Source organism: Lissotriton vulgaris, chromosome 11 (assembly GCF_964263255.1).
Source record: "Lissotriton vulgaris chromosome 11, aLisVul1.2, whole genome shotgun sequence".
Taxonomy (NCBI): domain Eukaryota; kingdom Metazoa; phylum Chordata; class Amphibia; order Caudata; family Salamandridae; genus Lissotriton; species Lissotriton vulgaris.
This window is the reverse complement of record NC_141699.1, coordinates 78,492,556-78,516,761: the sequence shown is the minus strand read 5'-3', so window position 1 is coordinate 78,516,761 and position 24,206 is coordinate 78,492,556. Positions and strand designations below refer to the sequence as shown.

The 24,206-nt window shown below is 47.4% G+C and overlaps 1 protein-coding gene across 1 annotated transcript in view; it reads left to right on the top strand.

Moving 5' to 3' along the window:
• Positions 1–4,630: 4,630 nt before the first annotated feature.
• GALNT9 (polypeptide N-acetylgalactosaminyltransferase 9) overlaps positions 4,631–24,206 on the top strand; it is a 739,748-nt gene continuing 720,172 nt past the window's right edge. Inside the window, exon 1 of the mRNA XM_086944705.1 lies at positions 4,631–4,998. Coding sequence (XP_086800831.1) covers positions 4,758–4,998 — 241 coding nt within the window. The 5' untranslated portion in view covers positions 4,631–4,757. The remainder of the gene's footprint in view (positions 4,999–24,206) is intronic.

Here is a 24,206-nt window from a genome sequence, read left to right as displayed (position 1 = left end):
GGTGCTGTAGAGACAGCTGCTAGCATCACTCAGACAGAGCGCTTCAAAGAGACGCCCAGTGTGGTGCTGAAGAGACCGCTGCCAGCATCACTCAGACAGAGAGCTTCAAAGAGACGCCCAGTGTGGTGCTGAAGAGACAGCAGCCAGCATCACTCAGACAGAGAGCTTCAAAGAACCGCACAGTGTGGTGCTGAAGAGACAGCTGCCAGCATCACTCAGACAGAGAGCTTCAAAGAGATGCCCAGTGTGGTGCTGAAGAGACAGCTGCCAGCATCACTCAGACAGAGAGCTTCAAAGAACCGAACAGTGTGGTGCTGAAGAGACAGCTGCCAGCATCACTCAGACAGAGAGCTTCAAAGAGACGCACAGTGTGGTGCTGAAGAGACAGCTGCCAGCATCACTCAGACAGGGAGCTTCAAAGAGACGCCCAGTGTGGTGCTGAAGAGACAGCTGCCAGCATCACCCAGACAGAGAGCTTCAAAGAGACGCCCAGTGGGGTGCTAAAGAGACAGCTGCCAGCATCACTCAGACAGAGAGCTTCAAAGAACCGCACAGTGTGGTGCTGAAGAGACAGCTGCCAGCATCACTCAGACAGAGAGCTTCAAAGAGACGCACAGTGTGGTGCTGAAGAGACAGCTGCCAGCATCGCCCACAGAAAGAACCTCATGAGACACTGTGGGGTCAAGTGTCTCATTGTGCAATGAGGAGCTAAGTTTCAACCACTCTTAGACTGCAGGAATCGCCAAGTGGGACAGGCCTCTGAGCCCCCTTCCCTCGGAGCACGCCTCACTCTTTTACTCTTGCAATTTTCAGAGACTGGGATAAGCGTCCCTGAAAGGGACAGCTGCCTCCCCTCCCCCCACCCCTTTCTAAACAGAATCAGGCACTGCTTGGAGAGAGCGGCTCTCAATACAGATTGAAGATACCCGGCAGTGACGGAGGAGCTGCTAGGAGAGACAGGATTCGGGGATCCCCCTGTAAGGGACGTGATTGGACCGGACCCCTTTCCCGAATCGTCCAGTATTAGGACCTGGGGTAGGTGTTCTGAAAGAGACGGCTCGTCCTCTGAGACTACACTTCACACTGGCTGCTAAGGGACAGCTCTCCCTACCCTCTGGATGCCTCTGAAATGCAGCGACTTGAAGCAGAGGCAGGAGATTCACTAATCAGGTGCTGGGACATATGCTGTTGAAAGGAGGAGTCTCTTAGAACCACCAACAAATGCATCTGTCTACGCGGGATACTACAGAGAAGGTGCCTCATGCAGGTCTCAGAAACAGAGCAGGCTCTTTGTGGAACTGCGAGGATTCGTCTATTGCTGCTGAAAGGAGGAGTCGAAATGCTTTCAGCACACCTAACAAGAGTACCCGTGGAGTGGACATAGGTTCATCAAAGACCTGCTACCCTTAGTCCCCGCGTGCCTATGAGCTGGAGGGGCCTGAAAGGCGAGTCGAGGCAGCACAAAACAAATTCTGGAATATGTTCTGCTGAAAATATGTTTTAAGAAGGACCCGTGAGTCAAAAGTGCCTCCCAGAACCGGGAACAGAGAGAAGTTTCTGGAAGGGATAACTCCTAGTGCTGAACCAACCCGTCTCCTTTCTGAGACTGCAAGGATGCTGAATCAACTTGTCTCTTTTCTGAAACTGCAGGGACTGGGTACTGGAGCCAACAAACGTCCGTTGCTGTAACTAACCCTCCCCGTCCATAGTCCCCTCCCTCGGCCCATCCTCATTCTGCCTGGCCCCTCCTTCTAGGTTTGTGTCTGCCCAGATCAGATACTTATTGGTCTACTGCTTAGAGCGATACCCAGAGTGTAACTCCGAAGCAAGACATCACAAATCACGCTGGTGTTGAAGAGACAGCCCCACTCACCCAGCGCCGCCCACACAGAGAGAGACACACAGGGCGCAGTGTTGCTGAAGGGACAGCCCCCATTGCCGCCACAGTGAAGGCTTCAAGCCGCGCAATGCAAAGAGGCTCCAAGCGCCGCTCATATTTCAGGTGCAGCTCAAAATCTCTGCTCGCCTAGTGCTGGAGGGGCGGCTCCAAGCGCCGCTCGAGATAAAGAGAATCGTGGTATTGAAGGGACAGCTCCGAGCGCTGATCAGATAGAGAGCTATGGGGATGCTTGGTGCTGAAGGGACAGCTCCAAACGCCGCTCAGAGAGCTAGCCGTAAAACATTGTGGTGCTGAAGGGACAGCTCCAAGCACTGATCAGGGAGGCATACAGAGAATTGTGGTGCTGAAGGGACAGCTCCATGCGGTGCTCAGCAGAGGGTTTTAGGGAGAAGAGGTGCTGAAGGGACAGCTCCAAAGGCTTCTCCGGGGGATAGCCATAGGGCGCTGTGGTGCTGAAGGGACAGCTCCGGCGCTGCTCGGACAGATGCTATAGGGAGGCGTGTTGCTGAAGGGATAGCTCTATCAACCACTCAGCGACAGGCTCAGCGACAGGCTACTGAAGGGACTGCTCCACGTGCTGATCAGAGAGAAAGAAAGAGATAGAGACAGGGAGTTCTGGTGCTGAAGGAACCGGACCCATCCGCGTTAGACTGGGCACCGCAAACCGCGTTGTGGTGCTGAAGGGAGAGCTCCAGGCGCATATTGCACTTGTTGCCGAAAGGTGGGAGTCTGGAGCAACAAACTGCCCCCTTGAGAAGCCGAGGATCACACAGCTCTTTCCTGGCGACACTGGGTGCCTCACTTTGAAACACGGCCAGGTGAAAGTTGCGATATATAAACGGCACTATTTACACGGACTGCCCTGGAAGGATATTTCCTTCACCACTCCTGTCCCCTTCTCACACCCTCAAAGATTCCTAATTTGATTTAGACGCGTGGAGAGGGTCGGAAGGGGCTGTTCCCGTTAGCAGCAGAACGAAGAGACTTTAAAGTGCCACGGTAAACTGAACCAGCTTTAGGCGCCTTCTGCCTGTAAAAGGATGCTTGACTCGCACATCATCATCACGATGGAAGAAGTTGATGGCACTATCTCTGAGTCTCTATCAATTGAGCACTGATTGATGTACTGAGAGAACAGCCTCTTCGATTGGCCGACCACAGCCCCTCATTCACGGGTTAGGAAGCAGGGGGGCTGGTTTCATTGCAACATTCCAACTGCGGGGCAGAAGAGGGCAGACCCTGTCTCCACGTCTATCCCTCCCGGCCCTAGAGAGAGTCAGGGACTGCGCTCGTGCAGGGAGTCGGGGACAGACGTTGCCACCAATGTTCGCTCTCCATCTCCTTTTACAAAAGCAGGGCACGAGGCGGCTTTGTTCCGAGAACAAAAGCCCCCTTCGTTGGCTCCGCGCGCTGCCCCCTTTCTAAGAACAGAGGGTGGGAAGCCAGCTGGTGTGGTGACTGAGCGGTTCTGCCAGACGAATAGGGGTAAGCCACAAAGAATATCTGGCCCCGTAGCACCCTGTACTGAGCAAGCATCTCAAGAGCGCGGAAGGGACATTCCACAGCCCACCCCCCATCCGCTGCAGGCCCGCGCGGTGCAGGCACCGGACAGTGAAGACGCCCATCCTCGGCCCCTGACACCGCTGCATGGAGCAGGCACTGAACCTTTAAGAGACAGTACGCACTCATTTCGCCAATTATAAGCCCTGCATGGAGCAGGCATTGAACATTTAGGAAGGGGCAGCTCGCACCTCAACCCCGCTACTTGGCAGCCCTGCATACAGCAGGCACGGAGCATTTAAGTATTTAAGAAAGGACAGACCGTTCTCCAGCTCACTCCTCCCACCCATGACTCATTCCACCCCTGGGAGGGCCTGCATGGAACAGGTTCCGAAAATTTAAGAAGGGACAATCCCCACTCAACCCCGCCCCTCGGACCCGCTGCGTGGAGCAGGGATTGGGAAGTGCGACCGCCCGCAGTTCTGCCTCTTTGACTGAAGCCTACAGTAAACCCAGAGAGGGCCACTTGCCCCCCCCCCCCATCTCTACCCCTGGTGAATACAATGATTGACTCTTGCATTGATTGACTCGCGCATTCTATTGTGATAACATCTCCCAAAAGGCACTGCTCCCGGAAATAATTACTCTCCACGAAAGAAAACAAATAAGAGCCCACGCCGCTGTAAACACCCAGGGCTCCCTGCAGCTCTTCTTTTCTGAATGCCAGGGAGACACGCAACTGAACCGCTTCTTGCCGCTTTGGGGACAGGTCGCATTTCCCGTCCTAAGGGAACCTCTGCAGGATGAAAGGTTGAGTCAGCCATTTCTGGATTCGAATTTGCGAGTTTACACACAAATCTCTGCAGCTGTTGGCCAACCCTCTGAGACATCTTACCTCGTAACGCCACCGTGGACCCCCTGACTCCTTTTAAAAGATGTGCCTCGTGTAAGGAAAAGGGGGCAGGAGGTCGGATCAGGTACTGCTGCGGCCGTGGTTTGATGTGGTGTCAGTTTCCACCTGTCGTTTCTTGTCAGCCCCGTTTCACCCTCCTCTGGCACTGGTCTTGGCAATACACACCTACCCCCTGAGGTCCCTGGCGCTTCCACCTCTGGTCCTGGGAGCCTTCATCCTTCACTCGTGGCCCTGGAAGTTGTCTCTTTCATCACCCTATTGGCAGACCATAGCCCCCTGGCCCCCTCAGAAGTCCAGGGAGCCTTGACCGTTCACACGTACTCCTGGAAGCCTCTCTTTGCACCCACCCTGTTGGCAGCCCCTCGCCCCACCCGAGGTCCTGGGAGCCGGCGTCGATGCACCCGCGAGACGGCTGCTCCTTGAGGCCCCGTGCCCCCGGCTCCCATGGCGGTGGCCCGGAAGATCAAAACCTTGCTGACCGTCAACATCCTGGTCTTCGTGGGGATCATCCTGTTCTCGGTGTACTGCCGCATCCAGGACCGCTCCCAGGAGCTGGTGCAGATCGTGCGGAGCTCGGACCGCCGGGTGCGCAGCCGCAACGCCAAGGTGGGCCCGCTCCTTGACCGCGAGTCCATCCTGCAGCGGCTGGACCACCTGGAGGAGGTGGTCTACAACCAGCTCAACGGTGAGTGCCTTCACCCTGCACGTTACCTCAATGTCCAGTTCCTAATGCCTTTCACAGTGATTTGCTGCATATCCCCCATGTCCCCAATTGTGGCTAGTAAGGGCAATGTTACTAAGTTGCACAAGATCACACATGGCCTTCCAATGGGGGCGCTGGTATTAACTTCACATCTACTGGTTTTGCAGCCAGCAGGTACGCAACGAGACCGCATCTTGCTGACCCTCTGAACTTGGTTGAAAGGTGAATAGGAGTAGGGCCAGGGGCCATGGGCTAGGGTCCATATGAGCCCTGTGACTGGAGACCAGTGGCGCTGTGGCCTAGTGGTTTCAAGATACAGAGTAATTAAGCTTTTAACCTCGACATTAAAAGAAAGAAATACTGTGAGAAAACGCTGTAACAGTTGTCACCATTGTTAAAGTGAGTGCATTCATTAAAAGTACCCGACACATGCCACCCTTCACCATATCACAGCACAGCTTGTCCTGTTGTCCCCTCTCCCACAAAAAACATCTCTCAACTCACCCTGTGTGGCCAACGCTATCAGAAGTACTCATATGTGACTCATAAGGGCGTTAAAAGAACCTATAATATAAAAGTAACATTTCTGTATAGCTATCAAAGTCGCAGTACAGAGGCCAAATACTGAATGAGCAGGGAGACATGTCTAGCTTCCTGCGCACACTTCACAGTGGACTCATTCCAACCGCAGGGCAGGGTGGAGAGTCTGCCCTACTAGAAAGGCTCACTCTCCACCCAACTATCTCAGGAGCACTAGAAGGCGAAGAAGAAAACATCGCACTCCCGTGGCCACCAGAGCTTTCAGAGAGTGGTAGAAAACATCTCATTCGCTCCCGGAATCAAATTTCATTGCATGTGTAGCTTTTTGCATGCAGGGTTGTTTACTCACTTATGTACAGCTTGAATAGACACATGCACAAGATGTATCTATGTTCGTATATGTATGTGCATATGTATTGATGTATGTATATAGCGTATTTCTAGCCAGCACTTAGCGAAAAGCAGTGGGGCGCTGTACATGGTCAAACACTAGCTTGGAGCCAGTGAGAGTAAGGTGGGCTGTAGGAGGTTAATGCATTGTGACGCAGTGTTTCTTAAAGAGGTGAGTTTTCAAGCTCAGATCAGAGTCTTCTTTACACATAGCGCCCACTGTCAGCATAATCAGGGGCCGATGCGCTGGTTCGGGAAGGTTTATGTAATCAGATTTTACGTGATCTATGTCATCTTCTCATGTTGTTGAGTTTTACATCACACATGATGTGATTTGTTGGCTATGATGACACAACGTTTCAGGCAATTTGCTTATTGTGTTTAATTTCTATGAGGGAAGGTGTCATGGTTGTGGTATAATATATGGGCTAAAGTACCCACTGTCATACATTATAAGGATGTTATGGGTCACAGAGAGTGATATAGATTAATGAGACCAACGGTAGAGTTCTTTTAGAAGGTCATGGAACTCTGAGGTAACTTGCAATATCCTTTTAATATACAGAAGAGGGTATTTTATTCCTTATAATTCAGGGCCACACAATAACCATTCCAACAAACTGCCTAAATCTTTGGTGTCTTGCTCTTTCAGAGGAAAGAGAGAGTATATTTGCAGAAATGAAGGATGAAAGCGCTAGCTTTATCTTGAAATTGAACACACCAAAAACATTACTAATGTTTTGCATTAAAGATAATAGACAGAGTTTAATATTGAGGAAAAAAATGCTGGGTCCTAGAATGTGTAGCAACATGTAGAGCTCCTATGTTTCCTATAGTGACTTATCACTTGCAATAAATAAACACATTGCCATACATATCTCCTTTCTGATGACCACTGTTCACAAAAAAAGGAAAAAAAACAGAAGAAGGAAAATCCAATTCTCGTTTTTTGTTATTTAACCAACTGCTGTAATGCTGGGTGACCTGCCTTTCACCTTGGATGCTGCTTCTGGCTGCAGCCATTATGACATCACAGCTCAGCTGTAATAACCTATTACAGTTGAACAGCTATGTCATTTCGTTATTACAGGCGGTGAGAGTCATTGCAGCTCGCCTGTTACATGAAAATGAAAGAAAGGCTTTTATAAAGGGATTTTAGGCACAATGCAATATAGATAATTAAAACACATTGAATTCATAGCTTCACAAGCCTCGTCCTAAAGGTGCAGCAAACCTCGCTTTTCATCTGGTCGGACTCTCCGCAGGAGCCAGAGATGGTGAAGCATTCCTAGCTGGCTACAAAGGTAGACCGGGTGGTTTCAGCACCTGCTGTGCAGAGATAGTAGTAACACACTGTTATTTACATCAGAGCTGCAGTATACAGGTCTATACAAAAACAACTGTATAATTTTCTGTGTTTGAATATCCAGAAGGTCTGCTCACTAAACTTCCGTTTGGTAAAGTGAGTGCTGTTGAGTTTGGTAACAATATAAGATGATGTAAGCACCAAAAATGAGCATTTTGTGGTGTGAGGCATATTATTGATCAATTATATCGTCTTAAAATACAGATTATTGCAATTCATAGGATTACTGTCTTCGAGGGTATAGCTATGTGAAAAGTTGGGCGACAATCGCTAATAGCCCGCTGTTCGACTTAGCCAATCAGGAGGCGCAGAAGAACAGTGGCTCTCACTGGGTTTTGTGGTAGGGACATATATGCGACAGAGGCATGGGGCCATATTATCAAGAACTGCAATAACATTATCGCTGCTTTAGCGGCAGGAAACTGCAGCTAAAGCGGCAATGAGGGCTTGATAATATGTCATAGAGAATACCAATAGAAGCCCAGGTTCTGGTGTGAAGGACCACAAACCTGGGCTTCTATTGGACTTCTCTAGGGCATATTATCAAGCCCCTTATCGCTGCTTTAGCGGCAGTTTCCTGCCGCTAAAGCGGCGATAATGATATCGCCGTTCTTATAATATGACCCATAGGGTCCTATTTCTTGCCTGTGATGGGTGAGACGAGGAGCTGCGTGCAATGTTGTTTTGCTCACATGCTGCAGCCGTTTGTAGCCCTCACTACTATGAAACTCTGCTCCTACCCATGATGGGGAAGAAGAAAAATAATAAGGGTGGGCGGAACTCCCGGAGTTTCACTCAGTGGAATTCCGCAGAGTTACATGAAAAATCGGAGATATTTCGCAGAGTTCCACACATGGACGGAATTAGGCACATTGCGTTGCTCACGCTGATCTTTAGCGCCAGGAACTCATTCTGCGCTGAAAAATCAGCGCAAACAACACCACTTCAGAGGGCGCTGCTTCTTGAGTTAATTTTGCTGCCGCTTAAGTAGATTTTCTACACGAGCAGAAGCTTTCTGACCATGAATGGCTGCGATCAGCAGCAACTGGCTACGCTGGGGAAATGTCGCCGGGTGCCTTCCTAGTGATCAAAAATCACAATAGGGGACGCCAAATCTCACTCATGCTTGCCAAGTTTCTGTTGGCGAGACGTGCTTAAGAAAAAACTCAGGCACACGGCTGTTGGCAGAATTTGGCCGGAACTCCATGTTACGCATGGCCAAAACCTTGCCAACTCCGCCGGCCAAGCAGAATTTATCACCCACTCCTAGAGAGTAACAGCAGGTAAAGCCCTGTACTGCAATTGTCAGCGCCCTCAGTATTGTAAATGCTTATTTTTGAAAAGCTCTGGAACACAAACTACATTTTGAGCGAACAGGTTATTCCTTTCTGCCGAGGGCCAGACTTCAGCCTTTAACTTCCAGAAGCCAGTCATTAAAGTGTGGAGGCGATCAGGGCCAGAGTCTGTCACCAAATAAGACATTCATCAAACGAAGGAGGCACTTGGGGGCATATTTACAATGAAAGTAATGAAAGTAGCAGAGCCTGTTGTTAAGCCCAGAAGGCTAACGACATACTCCGGCACTTTAGAAACACAGGGCTGCACCATATTCATAAGAATATGTGCTGTTCTTTAGAGAACAGCACATTGCATTCTGGAAATTGTAGTTTTGTAAACGATGGGGTGAAACATCCCAGTATGCAAAGTGAGTTGACCAAAAGTCAGGACTGGTTGAAGAGGTGATGCATGACAAGATGCTGCATGGCAGTTAGGTATAAATATGTGAAATATGTTAGGTGGGTCTTAGCTGGACACTGCAATATGTGGTGGGCCTGTTTGTGCCCTATTACCCACCACACCTTCACAAAAGAGACACAGGGTGGGGGTTCCATGCTGGGGGCCCACCAGCACCAGTTCACCCAAGGTCATTCCAGTCTTTGCAGTTCATAGTGGTTTAAGTGCTCACGATTTGAAAGTGTTTGCATGAGCCTTAGGACTTGTATATCTTGGTAATTTCCACTCAGTGGCCGTTTAGGTCTGAGCGCTTCAAATGCACGTCCTATTGCTCGCATCCAGATAATGAATAGGCTTGTGCCTCGAGGGAGAGGTTAATGAATAATAAGAAATAACAATATATGGCTTATAAAGTGCCTGGTTACACCAGATGGTGTGTCCCCGCACTGAGACCAGGAACCAATAGAGAGAGAAAATTATTGATGAGCCAGATAGAGAAGACATAGATGAAAGTCATTTAGGAAGAGTGGAAAAGCCAGGTTTTGAATTTGCATCTGAAAAGTTTCTCAGAAGGTTCCACTCTCAAATCGTGGGGGAGAAAGTTCCCGATTTTGGAAGCCTGAAAGAAGGAGCGAGCCCTCAGTTTGGCTTTAAATGCCCTATGCACCCTGTCTAGTTTTGCTGTAGAAGATCTGAGAGCGGGCCCGAGGACATAACGTTGAATGAAAGAGTGAATATATTTAGGCCTCTGCTAGTGAAGAATGCGACCACAGAAGCACATGGCTTTGAACTCAACTCTTTTAACCACTGGGAGCCAGTGAAATTGATGAAGGGCTGCCAAGGTGGAAGATCTTCTAGGAAGATTGAGTATTAGCCGAGCTGCTACGTTTTGTACTGTCTGAAGCAATGTCCAGGCTGCCTATACTAGCCCACAGACACAGAGCATTACAATAGTCCACTTGAGAGGTTATACGGGCATGGGCAATAGTTTTTCCTGTTTTATTTGGGATTAGATCCAAGATTTTTCTAAGGCCTTCATGGTACCAAAACATTTGCCCGCAGTGCTCCTGGTCTGATCGTCAAAGGTAAGTTTGAAGCTGAACCATACTCCTAGATTTTTGACTTTAGGTTTGGGCTCCAGGTGCTTGCCAAGAGGGTCAGGACACCAGTCTGAGGTCTAGATCTTAGGAGCGCTGCCTACTCTCAGGAGTTCAGTTTTATTAGCGTTCAATTTCAGACAGCTGTCAGTCATCCAAGTAGCGACCTCTGCCAAGCAGTATTTGATTTGATTCGCTGAGGTACATTCAGATTCTGAGAGTGTGACAATTAGTGGGGTGTCGTCAGCACACAACATCAATTACCCATATGTCTGTGAATAATTTCTACTAATTGGCGAAGGTGTTTATTAAACAGAGTAGGGCTCAGAATAGAACCCTGTGGGACTCCCTGAGGCAAAGTATAAATCTTAGAATCGTAGGGTTTTTGAATATCCTGGAAGGTCCAATCGTGGAGAAAGGATTGAAACCATTTAAGCACCTTTCCACCTACCCCGCACTCTCATAGTCTCTGAATTAGAAGGCCATGGAAGACGCTGTCAAAAGCTGCACTCAGGTCCAGCAGTATCAGTGCAGAGGTCTGACCTTTGTCAGCATTAAATCTAAGAGTTTCAACAGAGAAGAGTAAGGCCGACTCAGTAGAGTGGTTTGCCCTAAAGCCAGATTGAAAGAAGTAAAGCACATCTTTAGATTAGATGAAAATGGTTCACACGTTATTTATATGATTTTCTAGAATTTTTGCGCAAAAAGGCAGAAGAGATGTAGGTCTAAGATTCTCCAAGACAGAAGGATCCAGCAAGAGCTTTTTACGAATAGGGAGCACCATAGCATGTTTCCATTTTTTGGGAACTGTGCCTGCCCTAATGGACATAGAAATCAGTTTCTTTAGATGTGGGAGGATGACTGCTGAGCCCAGGATAAGAATTTTAGGCGGGCAGGATCAAGAGGAGAACCTGACTTGATTATCAGGAAGAGAGAATTGAGTTCTTCAAGAGAAGGGATGTCAAGACTGACTATTCCACCGGCGTTGTCCATGACTGATGGAAAGCCTTCCTGCTGGACGGCAATAGGAAAAATATCATAAATCTTGGCAACTTTAGAGGCGACAGAAGAAGCTATTATATTGCAGTTCTCAATGGACGGGGTCGCTATAGTAGACCCTCATTCAAGAGAGGATAAGGATTTAAGTAGGGATAAGAGTTCTTTGGTGGGTCTGGCCGTTGAGTCAATTTTCTGGGTAAAGAACTCTGCCCGAACTTCTAACGAGCTTGTGGTACTGTTTCAATGCTAGTTGGTGACGAGAGTGGCTAATCAGGCTGTAATCTTTCTGCCACTCTCGTTTGAGGTGTTAGCAATGTTTCTAAGCTGCCGCTAATGTTCATTAAACCACAGTGCAGAATGGAGCATTCTGGAATCGCGTCTGGAGGACAAGGAAGCTATACCATCACGAGTCGCGTTTAGCCAAGAGTCAAGAGTGTGGGCCGCAAGGTCTAAGTCAGTGTCTTCATTCATTTTGGGATTGGAAGCAGCCAGCGCAGTAGAACAGCTCTCAGAGTTACCTTGGCCCATTTTCTGGAGAGGAGGGGCTTGCCAATGTGATCACAGGGTGCTGGTATAGTTGAAGGTAAAAAGAAGGGGATCATGTGATGATCTGACCAGAGCAGACTGATGGGGGGTCCACTGAAAGAGATGGAACGTTGGAGAAAATGGTGTCTAACGTATGCCCTTTGGCGTGCGTTGGTTTGGATATTTTTTTGGAGCCGGTGAAGCGTTTTGAGATCTCACATTAAGAAGGTCACTCCTGGGCAATCTGTGGCTTAGAAATGAGGATTAGGATTACCAAGCACTAGCACCTTGTTTTTGCGTAGAGATAATGGAGTAATGGTATTCGCTATGGTTGAGATGAATTTGGCTGCCTGTCACGGAGGGTGATTAATGAGAAGTCCAGTGAAGGGATTGTTGCCTGAAAGAGTCAGGAGAACTGAGCTGCCTTACAGTCCGGTATACCCACCACATTGAAGGTGCACTTGAGAGTGAGTTTGAAACTGATTACAATGCCTCCTCCTTGCTAGGAGGGGCAATCGTGTCTGACTAGTCCATAGCCGGTTAGCAGTGCATCTTGGATGCCAGGCACCAAGGCATCTGAGGGCCATGTTTCCATAAGTAATGAAGCATTGGGAAGCCAGTCCCTCAACATATCAAAGAATTCTTGCTTGTGTTTAGGTAACGAGCGACAGTTGATGGGGAGACCCTTAAAGTAACTATGGGGAGTCTCAGTGCACCTCTGGTGGCCTTTAACCCCTTCCATGCATAGGACGGCCATCACAGTGGGCGTGTGCGGAGGATAGCCACGGGGGCATCCAAACTTCACCCACTCATTAATTCACCAGCACCGCAGCGAAATTCACACCGCGTCAAGGTGTTAAAGTTGAACTCTAGAGAGAAGTTGCAGTGTTTACATTTCAAAAGGGGGTCACTTCCCTGCATGGACTTTGCACATCTGCTCCGAGAAAGAGGAGCTGGATTCTTGAGTTCACTGGTGGAGTACTGCACTCGATGGAGGTTGAAACGGGCAGATGTTCTGGCCCCAGGCCCGGATGGCCACGGACGGGTGCAGACGGGTTTTCCTTTGGCGCGCCTTCGGCGTGTCTGCGCGTCGGCTATAGTCAAGTAGGCCGCCTCGGGAGAGCTGTGGGAGTTCACCAGCCAATCCGGAGAGAAAGGGGCGGGCAAAACAAACATTTCAGGTGAAGCCCTCTTGGTGTCTTTCCGTTCCTCGGTCTTCAGAGAGTAGATGATGTGGCCAGAGTGTGTGGGGTTCACTTGTCATTGCATGGGGAATGTGGAAATCATGTGCAAATAATAATACACCCTAATATCCACGCTAAATTAAATTTGAGAGGGGGGACAAACTGATAATAATATGTTCTCACTATTATCCTAAATGTTCACTATTAGGAACATGGTGAGAACTTTACGGGCGATTGATGGCATTTTTGCTCCACGATAAATAGGCAACAATGAACATTCAAAGGTTGTTTTTTTAATCACAATTACTATATGCAGTGTACAGCATTTCAACACAGCTAAACACCTGCTGAGATGAAAGGGGAGCATGTAAAAGAAAGTAAATAGAACGATGCTGTGTGTTTTTCTTACCGTGAGCCCAGACGGTTGAAATATATGTGGCGCCACAACGAAGAGGGAATGAGGGAATTAATCGTCCAAGGATTCGGTGAGTGGGGGGGTGATTGCAGGTCTGGGGGTTCAGTGACAGTGGGGGAAGGGCTCTGCCTTTAATGCGCAGGCGCTCCTTTCGAAAATGTTCTCTCTGTCTTATTTTGAAAGCAAGGAATGTTGTCGCTCAGTATTTCAACGTCCCTGAAGATGCTGAAAGGTGTGACCTGACAGGCCCCAGTCAGACATGTTTCAATGATTGGAATGTGTATTTTTTCTCTTTCTATTGTGAGTTCCTCCCCCCGCTTGGCCCACTGCTGCTGCTAAACACAGACTGCCACATGGAATGGAAGGGCACCTCTCCCGGCTGTGCCAAGCGCTGAGTCACTCTCTGGCCTTGACGAGGCGCTTCGTCTCAGACGACCCCGTTGATCTGCGCGGCCGGGATTGGAATCCCAGCTCTGGAATGCGCCCCGGGGACGTGCCCGGCCGAGGCTGGCTCTGTGCGTCGATAAGTGCCGGAACGGGCTGGTAGAGGGGAGCAGAGGCAGCATGCCAAGCACCGGAGAGTGTATGAGGGAGGGCGGGAGGGAAGTGACGGAGGAAGCGAGCGGTTGGTGAGGGGAGCGCGGTAGAGAGAGGAGGGGTCAAAGGGCCCATAGAGGAAATGAATGAGGTGGTGGAGGAGGGGATAAAACATGGAAGGAAGGAGGAATGGCCACTGAAGGAAAACGCAACGGAGTGAATTAGCTGATGAGAGGGGAAGAAAAGGCCAACGGAGGGAATGAGCTAGTGATGGGGCAAGGGGAACATTGATAGAGGGAATAAATTAAAGAGAGAAGAAGGACACGTCAATGGAGTGAATGAGATAGTGAGGGAGAAGGGAATGGTTAATGGAAGGATGGGCTATGGAAAGCCCAACCGAGGGAATTAGCTAGTGGGGAAGGAAGTGAATGACTGATAGAGGGGCTAAACTAGTGAGGAAGGAAAGAAAAGTCAGCAGAGAGAACAAGCTAGTGAGGGAGGAAGGAAAGGCCAATGGAGGGAACAAAATAGTGAAGGGGTGAAGGTCAACTGAGTGAATGAGCTAGTGAGGGAGAAAGAAACGGTCAACAAAGTGACCGCTCTTGTGAGAGAGTAAGGAATGGTCAATGGAGGAAATGACTTAGTGAGAGAGGAAGGAAAAGTCAACTGAAGGAATGAGGAACATAAGAACGGTCAATGAAGGGAATGAGCTAGTGAAGAAAGAACGTAAGGTAACTGAGGGAATGAACTGGTGAGGGAAGAAGGAAAAGTCAACAGAGTGAATGAGTTAGTAATGGAGGAAGAAGAGGTCAATAGAGGGAATGAGCAAGTGAGGGGGGAAGGAGAGGCCAACTGAGGGAATAAGCCAGTGAAGGAGGAAGGCGCAGTCAATAGAGGGAATCAGCTGTTGAGGGAGGAAGGAAAGGTCAATGGAGGAAATGAGCGATTGAGGAAGGAAGGAAAGATCAATGGAGGGAATGAGTGATTGAGGGAGGACGGAAAGGTCAATGGAGGGAATGAGCGATTGAGGGAGGAAGGAAAGGTCAATGGAGGGAATGAGCGATTGAGGGAGGACGGAAAGGTCAATGGAGGGAATGAGCGATTGAGGGAGGAAGGAAAGGTCAATGGAGGGAATTAGCTATTGAGGGAGGAAGGAAAGGTCAATGGAGGGAATGAGCGATTGCGGGAGGAAGGAAAGGTCAATGGAGGGAATGAGCGATTGAGGGAGGAAGGAAAGGTCAATGGAGGGAATCAGCTATTGAGGGAGGAAGGAAAGGTCAATGGAGGAAATGAGCGATTGAGGGAGGAAGGAAAGATCAATAGAGGGAATCAGCTGTTGAGGGAGGAAGGAAAGGTCAATGGAGGGAATGAGCGATTGAGGGAGGACGGAAAGGTCAATGGAGGGAATGAGCGATTGAGGGAGGAAGGAAAGGTCAATGGAGGGAATTAGCTATTGAGGGAGGAAGGAAAGGTCAATGGAGGGAATGAGCGATTGCGGGAGGAAGGAAAGGTCAATGGAGGGAATGAGCGATTGAGGGAGGAAGGAAAGGTCAATGGAGGGAATCAGCTATTGAGGGAGGAAGGAAAGGTCAATGGAGGAAATGAGCGATTGAGGGAGGAAGGAAAGATCAATGGAGGGAATCAGCTATTGAGGGAGGAAGGAAAGGTCAATGGAGGGAATGAGCGATTGCGGGAGGAAGGAAAGGTCAATGGAGGGAATGAGCGATTGAGGGAGGAAGGAAAGGTCAATGGAGGGAATCAGCTATTGAGGGAGGAAGGAAAGGTCAATGGAGGAAATGAGCGATTGAGGGAGGAAGGAAAGATCAATGGAGGAAATGACCGATTGAGGGAGGAAGGAAAGGTCAATGGAGGGAATGAGCGATTGAGGGAGGAAGGAAAGGGAGGAAGGAAAGGTCAATGGAGGGAATGAGCGATTGAGGGAGGAAGGAAAGGTCAATGGAGGGAATCAGCTATTTAGGGAGGAAGGAAAGGTCAATGGCGGGAATGAGCGATTGAGGGAGAAAGGAAAGGTCAATGGAGGGAATGAGCGATTGAGGGAGGAAGGAAAGGTCAATGGAGGGAATCAGCTATTGAGGGAGGAAGGAAAAGGCTAATATGAGAAAATTGTATACAAAAGAAGGCAGGAGAGATCTGTTTGATCTAAAGGGCAAGATTACCACTCGGGACGAGTGGAAGGTCCAGCCGCAGCATGCGCCCTAAGATGATATATGTTACAACAAAAGGACTGGGCTGTTCCTGGGGTTTGTGTGCAGGTCACTGGAGTGTGGATATGGAGTGGTGGTTAAATGGTAACCTACCACTGGGTATCCATTTTTCTGGATATAATGGCCTCACACACCTTTGCAGGTGTCATGATTCATCATAGGCAATGTCCTCGTTGGGTAGGCGGTGCAATTCCCAACGGGCAACACCTCAAAGAGGGGCACTTTGGCGGAGATGTTTTTATCCAAATGCCTATGGGTGAAGTGCGGGTGAGGGGCCAGAGTGTTGTAGACAGAAATGTGAATTAAAATGAAGCAAGGGTACCGGAAGCAACTTTATTCGGGTGGTCCCATGAGTCAACTAAAAACAGTAATTAGTTTGGGCGGTCTGGACAGTAATGTTTCCGCGCTCAAAACTATACTAAGAAGTGTAGATAGTGGTCGACATGTTTCTCGCTAAAGGTACTTTGACCGGCGATTCATCAGGACCTATCAAAAAGTACTCGCAGTCTACAATTTAACTGATCTATCTAGGTATCAGTGCTATATTCATAATTGGGAATGAAATACCTGCATTTACATTGTTCCTTGCCTAAAGGTCAATTTTTAAATGTAACAGCAGAACCTGGCGGGATGAAAATCGGTGAGTCAAGCCTCTGTAGCTAAGGTTTGTGGTCCCGTGTCCGCGTACCTCTGCCTACCCCTCTCCGCCAGGACCGGATAGATAACTAATATGAGAAAATGCCATAGAGTAATGAAGAGAATGGGCTAATGAAAGAAGAATGGAAAGATGATGGGAGGAATCAGCTGGTGGGGGAGGAAGCAAAAGTGAGATGGAAGGAATGTACTAATGGGGAGGAAGGGAAGATCATTTTAGAAATGGGATAAAGAGGAAGAAATGGAAAGATAATGGAGCGAATGAGTGGTGCAGGAGGAAGAAAAGGTCAACAGAGGGAATGGCCCAGTGAAGGAGGAAGGAAAGGCCAGTGAAATAATTGGGCTTGTAATGGAAGATGTAACAGAGTGATGGAGTGAGTTAATTAGGGAAGAAGTAAAGGGCAGTGGAAGGCCTGAGCTAGTGAGGAATGAAGAAAAGGTAAATGGAGGGAATGAGGTAGTATAGGAAAACGTAAAAAAGAGTGATGGGGAATGAACTAATGAGGAAGCATGGGAAAGAATGATGAGGGAATAATCTCATGATAGAAAAAATAATGTATTGATAGACGGAAGAGGAAAAGGGTTGATGGAGGGAAAGTGTCAAGATGGGAGGAAGAGAGAAAAGAAACGATTAAGATGAAGTGTCAGGATGAAGGTACAAGGTGGGGACTAAGAGGCTATAAGGAGAGGATGTGATAGTGTAGGAGACGTGAATAAGCCAGGCAAGGGGTGAGCTAGCGGGAAGAGGTAAAAGGGTAATGGGGGAGGGCTTGGATCACTTACTGGTAATCTCATGACTGCACAGTTTACCACTTCCCTGTCCAGCTCTTGTGTAGAGGCTGCCTAAGAACCCTTCCCGGAAATAATGTGAAACTAAGTAGACCCACTCCTTCCTCATCACTTCCTTAACTCATCATTCAAGGAGTCCACCACAAGTTAAGCCTGACATGGACTACCAGGAGACAGGTGCAATGACAGGGGCAGGGAAGAAGCTGCTTGGTGAAATGACCTTTACACGGAAGTGATCCTTACAGTACATTTCATATCAGTTCTTTTAAGATGAGGCCTATCAAGCAATGAGTACATACATTGCCTTTGACACTACAATTCTGATGACTCATCCATACATTTTCAGATAACTGAACTTGGTCTGTAGCACAACGTCCTACACAAGATTTCAGAAGTACGCACTCAACGGTAGCTCTACTGGAACTGCACAATTGTAGCCTGTGAGGCAACAAGAGAGGTCAATGTGGCGACCATGTGGCTACCATGCACATGTCAAAGATGGAGGCAGACATGAAATTGTCCGAAGATGCACTAATGTCTCTTGTTGACCTGCATTGAATAACCTGTGGTCGGGGAATCTGCTTCATATCACACACCAAGGAAACTTGCAGATCAACCTGCTAAGAATTGATGAAGATGTTTGGCCTTTATAAGGCCGCCTCAAACACCACAAACAATGCATGCAGGAATCAGAAAGGGGTCTTTATATTTTAACAGAGGTCCACTGCTCCACCTGTATCTAATATCTTCAGGAGACTCTCGGTTCAGGAGGAGAGGGCAGGATTGGAAGGGCCACTCCTTGACAGTAAGGGAGGTCTGGAAGCCTTACCTACTCTTGCGTATGACACATAGAGAGGGTGAAAAGAAAAGCACCTCTGGTAGGAAGCAAATGAAGGGACAAAACATGGACCCCTCTAAAGCTCATTCCACTGCCTTGCAGATGGAATAGCAGCTATGATTGACAAGACTGACAAGAAATTGTCCGGGTAGAAGTAGGTGTTTCTCATTGGCATTAAAACTAGAAGCCTTGAAGAGGCGGCTGCTTGGGGGTCTACCACTACCACGTATTTCCACTCTAGCCATAGCAAGCCAAAACAGAGGATCTATCCAGTCTTTAGTTTGTGAGCTTTCAATTTGCATTTTTTTCAATGTACTCTTGCAAATATATGCTGAAAATGTCTCTGCATGTTTGCCTTTTCCAACATAACTTGTATCAAAAGTCGCAATTTTCACGCAACTGAGCGATAAAAGCTCAAACTTTGCAACTTTGTGAATATGTGATGTTTGCCATAGAATTTTGTGATAACAAAATTTCGCATACACAACATCTACCTGTGTGTCTCTGCAGAGGACTAGAAACACAGTGAAACCTAGTGCTAAAATTTGGAACCAGGCCAGAGTGACCTTCTGGGTGATCAGGCAGATCTGATGAGTGAGTGTGAGGACCAGTATTTTGACTGTATATAGGTCTGTTTTGTGGTGTGCTGGGCCAGTTTCTACTGCTAATATCCCTGCTATTAAAACATGCACTGCCTGCAGCAAGCACAAATCCATGCATTCTCCTACACCTTGCAAAACGCTTACACCCCGTGCATGTAAAAATTCAAAACTGCCCTAATTTGCAAACTTGAGCCACTTTTTTAGATTTCTAGCTCACTAATGGGGGACACTTTTATTTCAGAGCCAGTACATATTTCTGTCCCAGTCCGACCCTGGCCGGAGTGTTACTGGCCCTGGCCTGAAAGCAAAGCCCTGCAGCTGGCCAGACCAAAATAAAACTCTTCCTCGTACATCAGGTCATGGCAGGGACTTGGCGTCTTGTCTTCTTTCCTTGCTGAGCTGGTTTATTGATGCAGACTGCTCGTGTGGACTGCTGCCTGCCTCTGCCAGCACTTGGACGGCTTTCAAAGAATAGGCTTTGTGCAAGCACAATGCTTCGGACCTAAGGGAGTTTTAAGACTAACCACTATTCAAGATTTGAGTCCCATCAGCTCACCCAGAGATGCCAACTGGCTCTGTGTCTTCAAGGTCACCTTCAGCCAGCCTCACATCTTTTATTAAACAGCATACTAAAACGTGTGCTAGTATGCCCACAGAAACTACAAGTCCCAGAATCCTGAGCGCAGTAGTCATAAAGAATCCCAAAGGGGCATGGAGGCAGGTGGTGATTATGGTCTCCTGCGTTAGTCACAAACTACTGAACTAAAATGTGTGCTAAAATAATATTGCATTCTCCCAAGAGATTCATGCTAGATGTAGCTGTTTCCATGTTTTGTCTTAAATCTTTACAATTATTGAGAAGAGATTACACAATTTAGATTATATGAAAAAAGTTGAAAAAGCTCAGTCAAAACTCCTAAGGGAGAATTCTTTAACAAAATATGTGTTTGGAAAAATAATCCTTCAGCAAGTAAAGTTTACAAACTGTGCACCCTTCAAAAAGCTCAAAGTTTGTCAACTACTCAAAACTTTCCAGACCATATTTCCATTTCTGACTTTCTCGTCCCCATTTTTCCTCTTATATTTCAGCCAGTGCTTTCAAGTTCGGCCCTCTTAAACAAATGCAACCTCCACTTATCAAACATTGTGCCCCTGTTGACTTTCGCGTCATTATTATGAGGCGTTACGTCAGCACCAGATCAATATCGATAAATGTACTATCCATCTTTGATTTTTGGTGGAGAGGCAAGCATTCCTAGAGACGCCTGGCGTATGTCTTAGGGACAAGCTCAAGTCCGCCCCAAGTCCTTGCCCAGATCTGCAGCCTTTACACCCTTCCTGGGACCCAGTTGGTTGTAAATGTGGCGCATCCATGGTGACGCAAGAGGTGTCTGCCGTGACGCACAATAACTGGCGCATCCCTGCTGATATGCAAGGATGCGCCAGTTATTGTAAATTTGCCTCTCCATGTTTTGGCCAGATCCAATGCCTACACTTCCTGATCAGTTGTAGTGAATTCTGCGTGGCACCAAAATAGAGAAGTTGCCCCTATGGGATATCTTGATACAAAACAAAGTTCCAGAAAGGTCTCACACTAAACATATCTGCCACCATTGTAGGGCCTTTATTGAGCCAAATTGTCAAATGGTGAGGGCCATCTCCAGCCTGGAGGCAGTGGAATCCCTCAAGAGGCAGATCGAGGGCACATGACAGTGCTGTTTTAGCCCTTTTGGGCAATACACTATTTACCTAATTGAACTCTTTATTTGAGAAGCACTACTGGTCCATTCGTGAAAGACCTCAGGAAAGGACTCTGTCTCCTTCGTATGTGTCCATGTCAGAGACAATAAGTGTTTGTGTTAGGTACTTCGTATGCAGTCCGTGTCCGGTGGCCTCACATAAAGAGGTCAATTCCTCATTAACTACATCCTGACACGGATACAAAAACATGCAGACCTAACTAAGCTCCCCTGGCGAGTTTAGCGCACTCTCAAATCGCCCTGAAGAAGCATATGTTAGGACGAAACGCGTTGGCTGTCCATCTATGAAAACCAAGCACATCTGTATTAAAGACACATTAAGGCTACATACAGCAACGTGGACTCCTTTCCTTCTCTAAAAATGCAGATTTAGTGAATTACTTTCTATATATATTGCCTCTAATACCCCTTGGATGAATATTTTCCTTTTGATCCGGGTAAACCACCTGCAGGAGCAGCTGTACGAGGAGTCCCAATAATGTTTTACTCATGTTTTTATAATGTTTCACCTTGGTAGTGGGTGGTAAGCGGTTCCATAAATGTGTCTTTACAGGGCTTAGGAACCATAACAATCATCAGCTTTCAACAAGTAAAATGAGGCAAAGAGCCCCATAAGAGTGCTTCTGTGTATGCCTCCGCCAACTTGCGGAGCAAAACATAAGCCTATGCAAAGCAGACTTCAACTGTGAGGTCATCAGACCCTGGAGTCTATACAAGAGCCAGCGCTCTTGCATCTGTTTTGATTTCAGCCGTAGTTACTGGGCTCTCCCTGCCTCAGTTTGCCATTATGTTGACATACCTAACTGCAAACTACATAAGTAATGCTCACTTTCCTCATCCATTATTCATTCATGGTCTGCATATAAATCCTTAAAATAATCAAAACAGCCTGCAAATACTAGATTGATCTAAAGTGTGCAATGTCCCCTCTCATTGTATGAATATTACTTGATGGGGACCCTCTCCTTACAGGTCTCATCAGCCATGCAATTTGTCTCACAGTTTTGTCACTCTCCATATGTGACCTAGTCATCCATATGGTCTAAGAATCTCTTTCTAGGAGTCAAGTTTGCTTCTCTTTCTCTTCGGTTAGTGTATCTTGGTCAACAGGAGTACAAGGTATGTTGCACTCAAGTTCCCTCAGTTTCTTTTCCATCCCATTTAGATCCCTTAGCACCACTCCCTGCATCCTAGCATTGTTCTGATGAAGGGGCCTCGGTTTATTACTTTGAAGGCTTCCCATTCAATTCATACATCATAGGCTGTACCAATATTTTATTTGAAACATGTAATTGTGTCCAATTTGAGTGAGTTCTTCAAGGCTGGGACCCCTAGTGGTCCAGGTTGCAGTTGCCATGTTGAGTGTCAATAGCAGAGGTTTGGGATCAGAGGTTGTCCTACACAAGTATCCCTCTCCAATCAACAAGCCTTGTCTCTGGACCGTTATTGTGTATTATGAGACAAGTAAAATCTTACTGCTGCTAACAGAGAAGTATCTGTCTTTGCAGTTGTATTGCAATATCAAGTCATGATCCCTATAGTCTGGGAGATGAGCCGAGTGGAGGCCGCCTTGTCATGACCCTATCTGCATGTGCAAAAATATAAAAGTTTGACAATATTTCTTTACCCTCCACCTGGCATATCCATTTCTCCATGATGTCTGCCATGTCAGGACCCTCCATCTATTCAGGCACGCCTACTATTCTGATATTGTTTTTCTATGATCAGACTTTAAATTCTTAATTTCAGTACTCTAAGTATGGCACTGTCTCGGTCAGCTCTTCTATTTACATTTTCAGTGACTAAGTAGTCAGTTGCAGGTTCCATAGTGATGATTCAGTATACCTTACTCATTCAAAGAATGTCTTCAATTTCTCCCTCAAAATACCTGCTGAGTCTATTTTATGCTTGAGCGCCTTGTATTTTGACGGAATTTGTGTTCAATAGTTAATCCGGATTGTCTGGGTGTGAGTCTGCCTCCACCATGTTAGCATTTTGAGTGACCTCAGGCAAAACTGTGTACAGGTCACTTTGGAGGGCTGGCTTGTATTTTATGAAGCTCTCCTAGTGTTTTGGTATTGCCACATACCTGGATTACCTTACTGCTACAAGTATCAATGAGCAGTTCAAATGTAGTTTTCCTTCTCCTTGTTGTGTTCTGTTGGCGATCATGCCCACCTGTTTCTTGGGGTTCGTCAAGCCTGTAAAAGGGCATTTTTCCATAAGTCCCTTATATTTCACTCCCAGTTGCATGTTATCCATCACTCAGTATGGTGCCTCATACTGTAGCTCTTCAATGGCGCTTCCTACCAGTCATGCAGCAGCCCTATCAGTGCACCACTGATGATAAGTGTTACCTCCAGTCCAGATTCGATGCTAGATTGGAGGAAGAGGAGCCACGTGTTACGGATGGCCCACTACTGTGGGTCTTAATTTGCCCTCTACTTTGCCCTGTATGCAGCACAGTACCTCCTGCAAGCTATCTGCATCCTACTTCAAGTTTAGGTGAAGGCCCCCAAAGTCCCTCCACTGCTTTCTGCTCCTCAGCTTCAATTGAAATGGGGCTTTAATTGCCTCAAGTAGTTGCTCACCTCTGCCAGAACATCATCTCTCTATTGGCCATCTGGTATTGCACCCCAGCTGCTCTCCTCTTTGCCACACCACGCAGCTTCCTACACTTCAAAGCCCGGGTGAAACTGGGTGGCAGAGTTGTCCACTAACCCCATGACATCATTGTCATCTTCAGGCTGTGCTGGATTATTTTATTTCACTTTTTTTATACCCTTAGTTTCCTAGGCCCTTGGTTTACAATAAGAGTATCAAGTCTTCAAGATTCTGAATACAAGGTTAAGCATGCTAAATGCTATGTGTGCATATGAAATCTAGAAGGGTCAGGCAAATCTTATAGCTCTGTAGATGTTTTTTCAGATCCTGCATGTGTGGGTGGAGCAGTGTTGTGTCCTATTTATCTCTTCACTTCGCTTTTCCTGGCTAAGGGAATTTTATTCTCAGTTGGAGATGGCTAGTTTGTCAACCAGATAGGCAGGGATGTAGTTCATGATGGTTTTACAGATGACCCTACTGTCCTTGCAGGCAGAGGAGTTCCATCAGGGCAGAGTGGTATAATGGAATTTCTTCAGGTCTTTGATAAGTCATGCTGCCGCGTGTATAATGCGTTTCCAGGGAGCCATGAAGCTAGGTGTTGTCTTCATTCAAGTGCAACAGTACAAGGGAAGACCTGACATCGCTTTCAGAATGTGGCCTAACGGCTAGGGAGGTCGACCACTGAGCCTGGGGAACAGGGTTCGAGTCTCAGCAGGGACGCTCATCATTCAGTGATTCTGGGCAAGTCGCTTAATCTCCCTGTACCTTAAAAATGAATGTGTCCATCTGTAACGCAACTGGTGCTCATCTGAAGCGCTCTGATACCTTCAGGTCTAGTTCCTGCTATATAAAACTGCAACAGAAAAAGAAGAAAGGCAAGGTTTGACATTTGTCAAGAGGGAGAGCTGATATTATGTCACCCTGGTCTTCT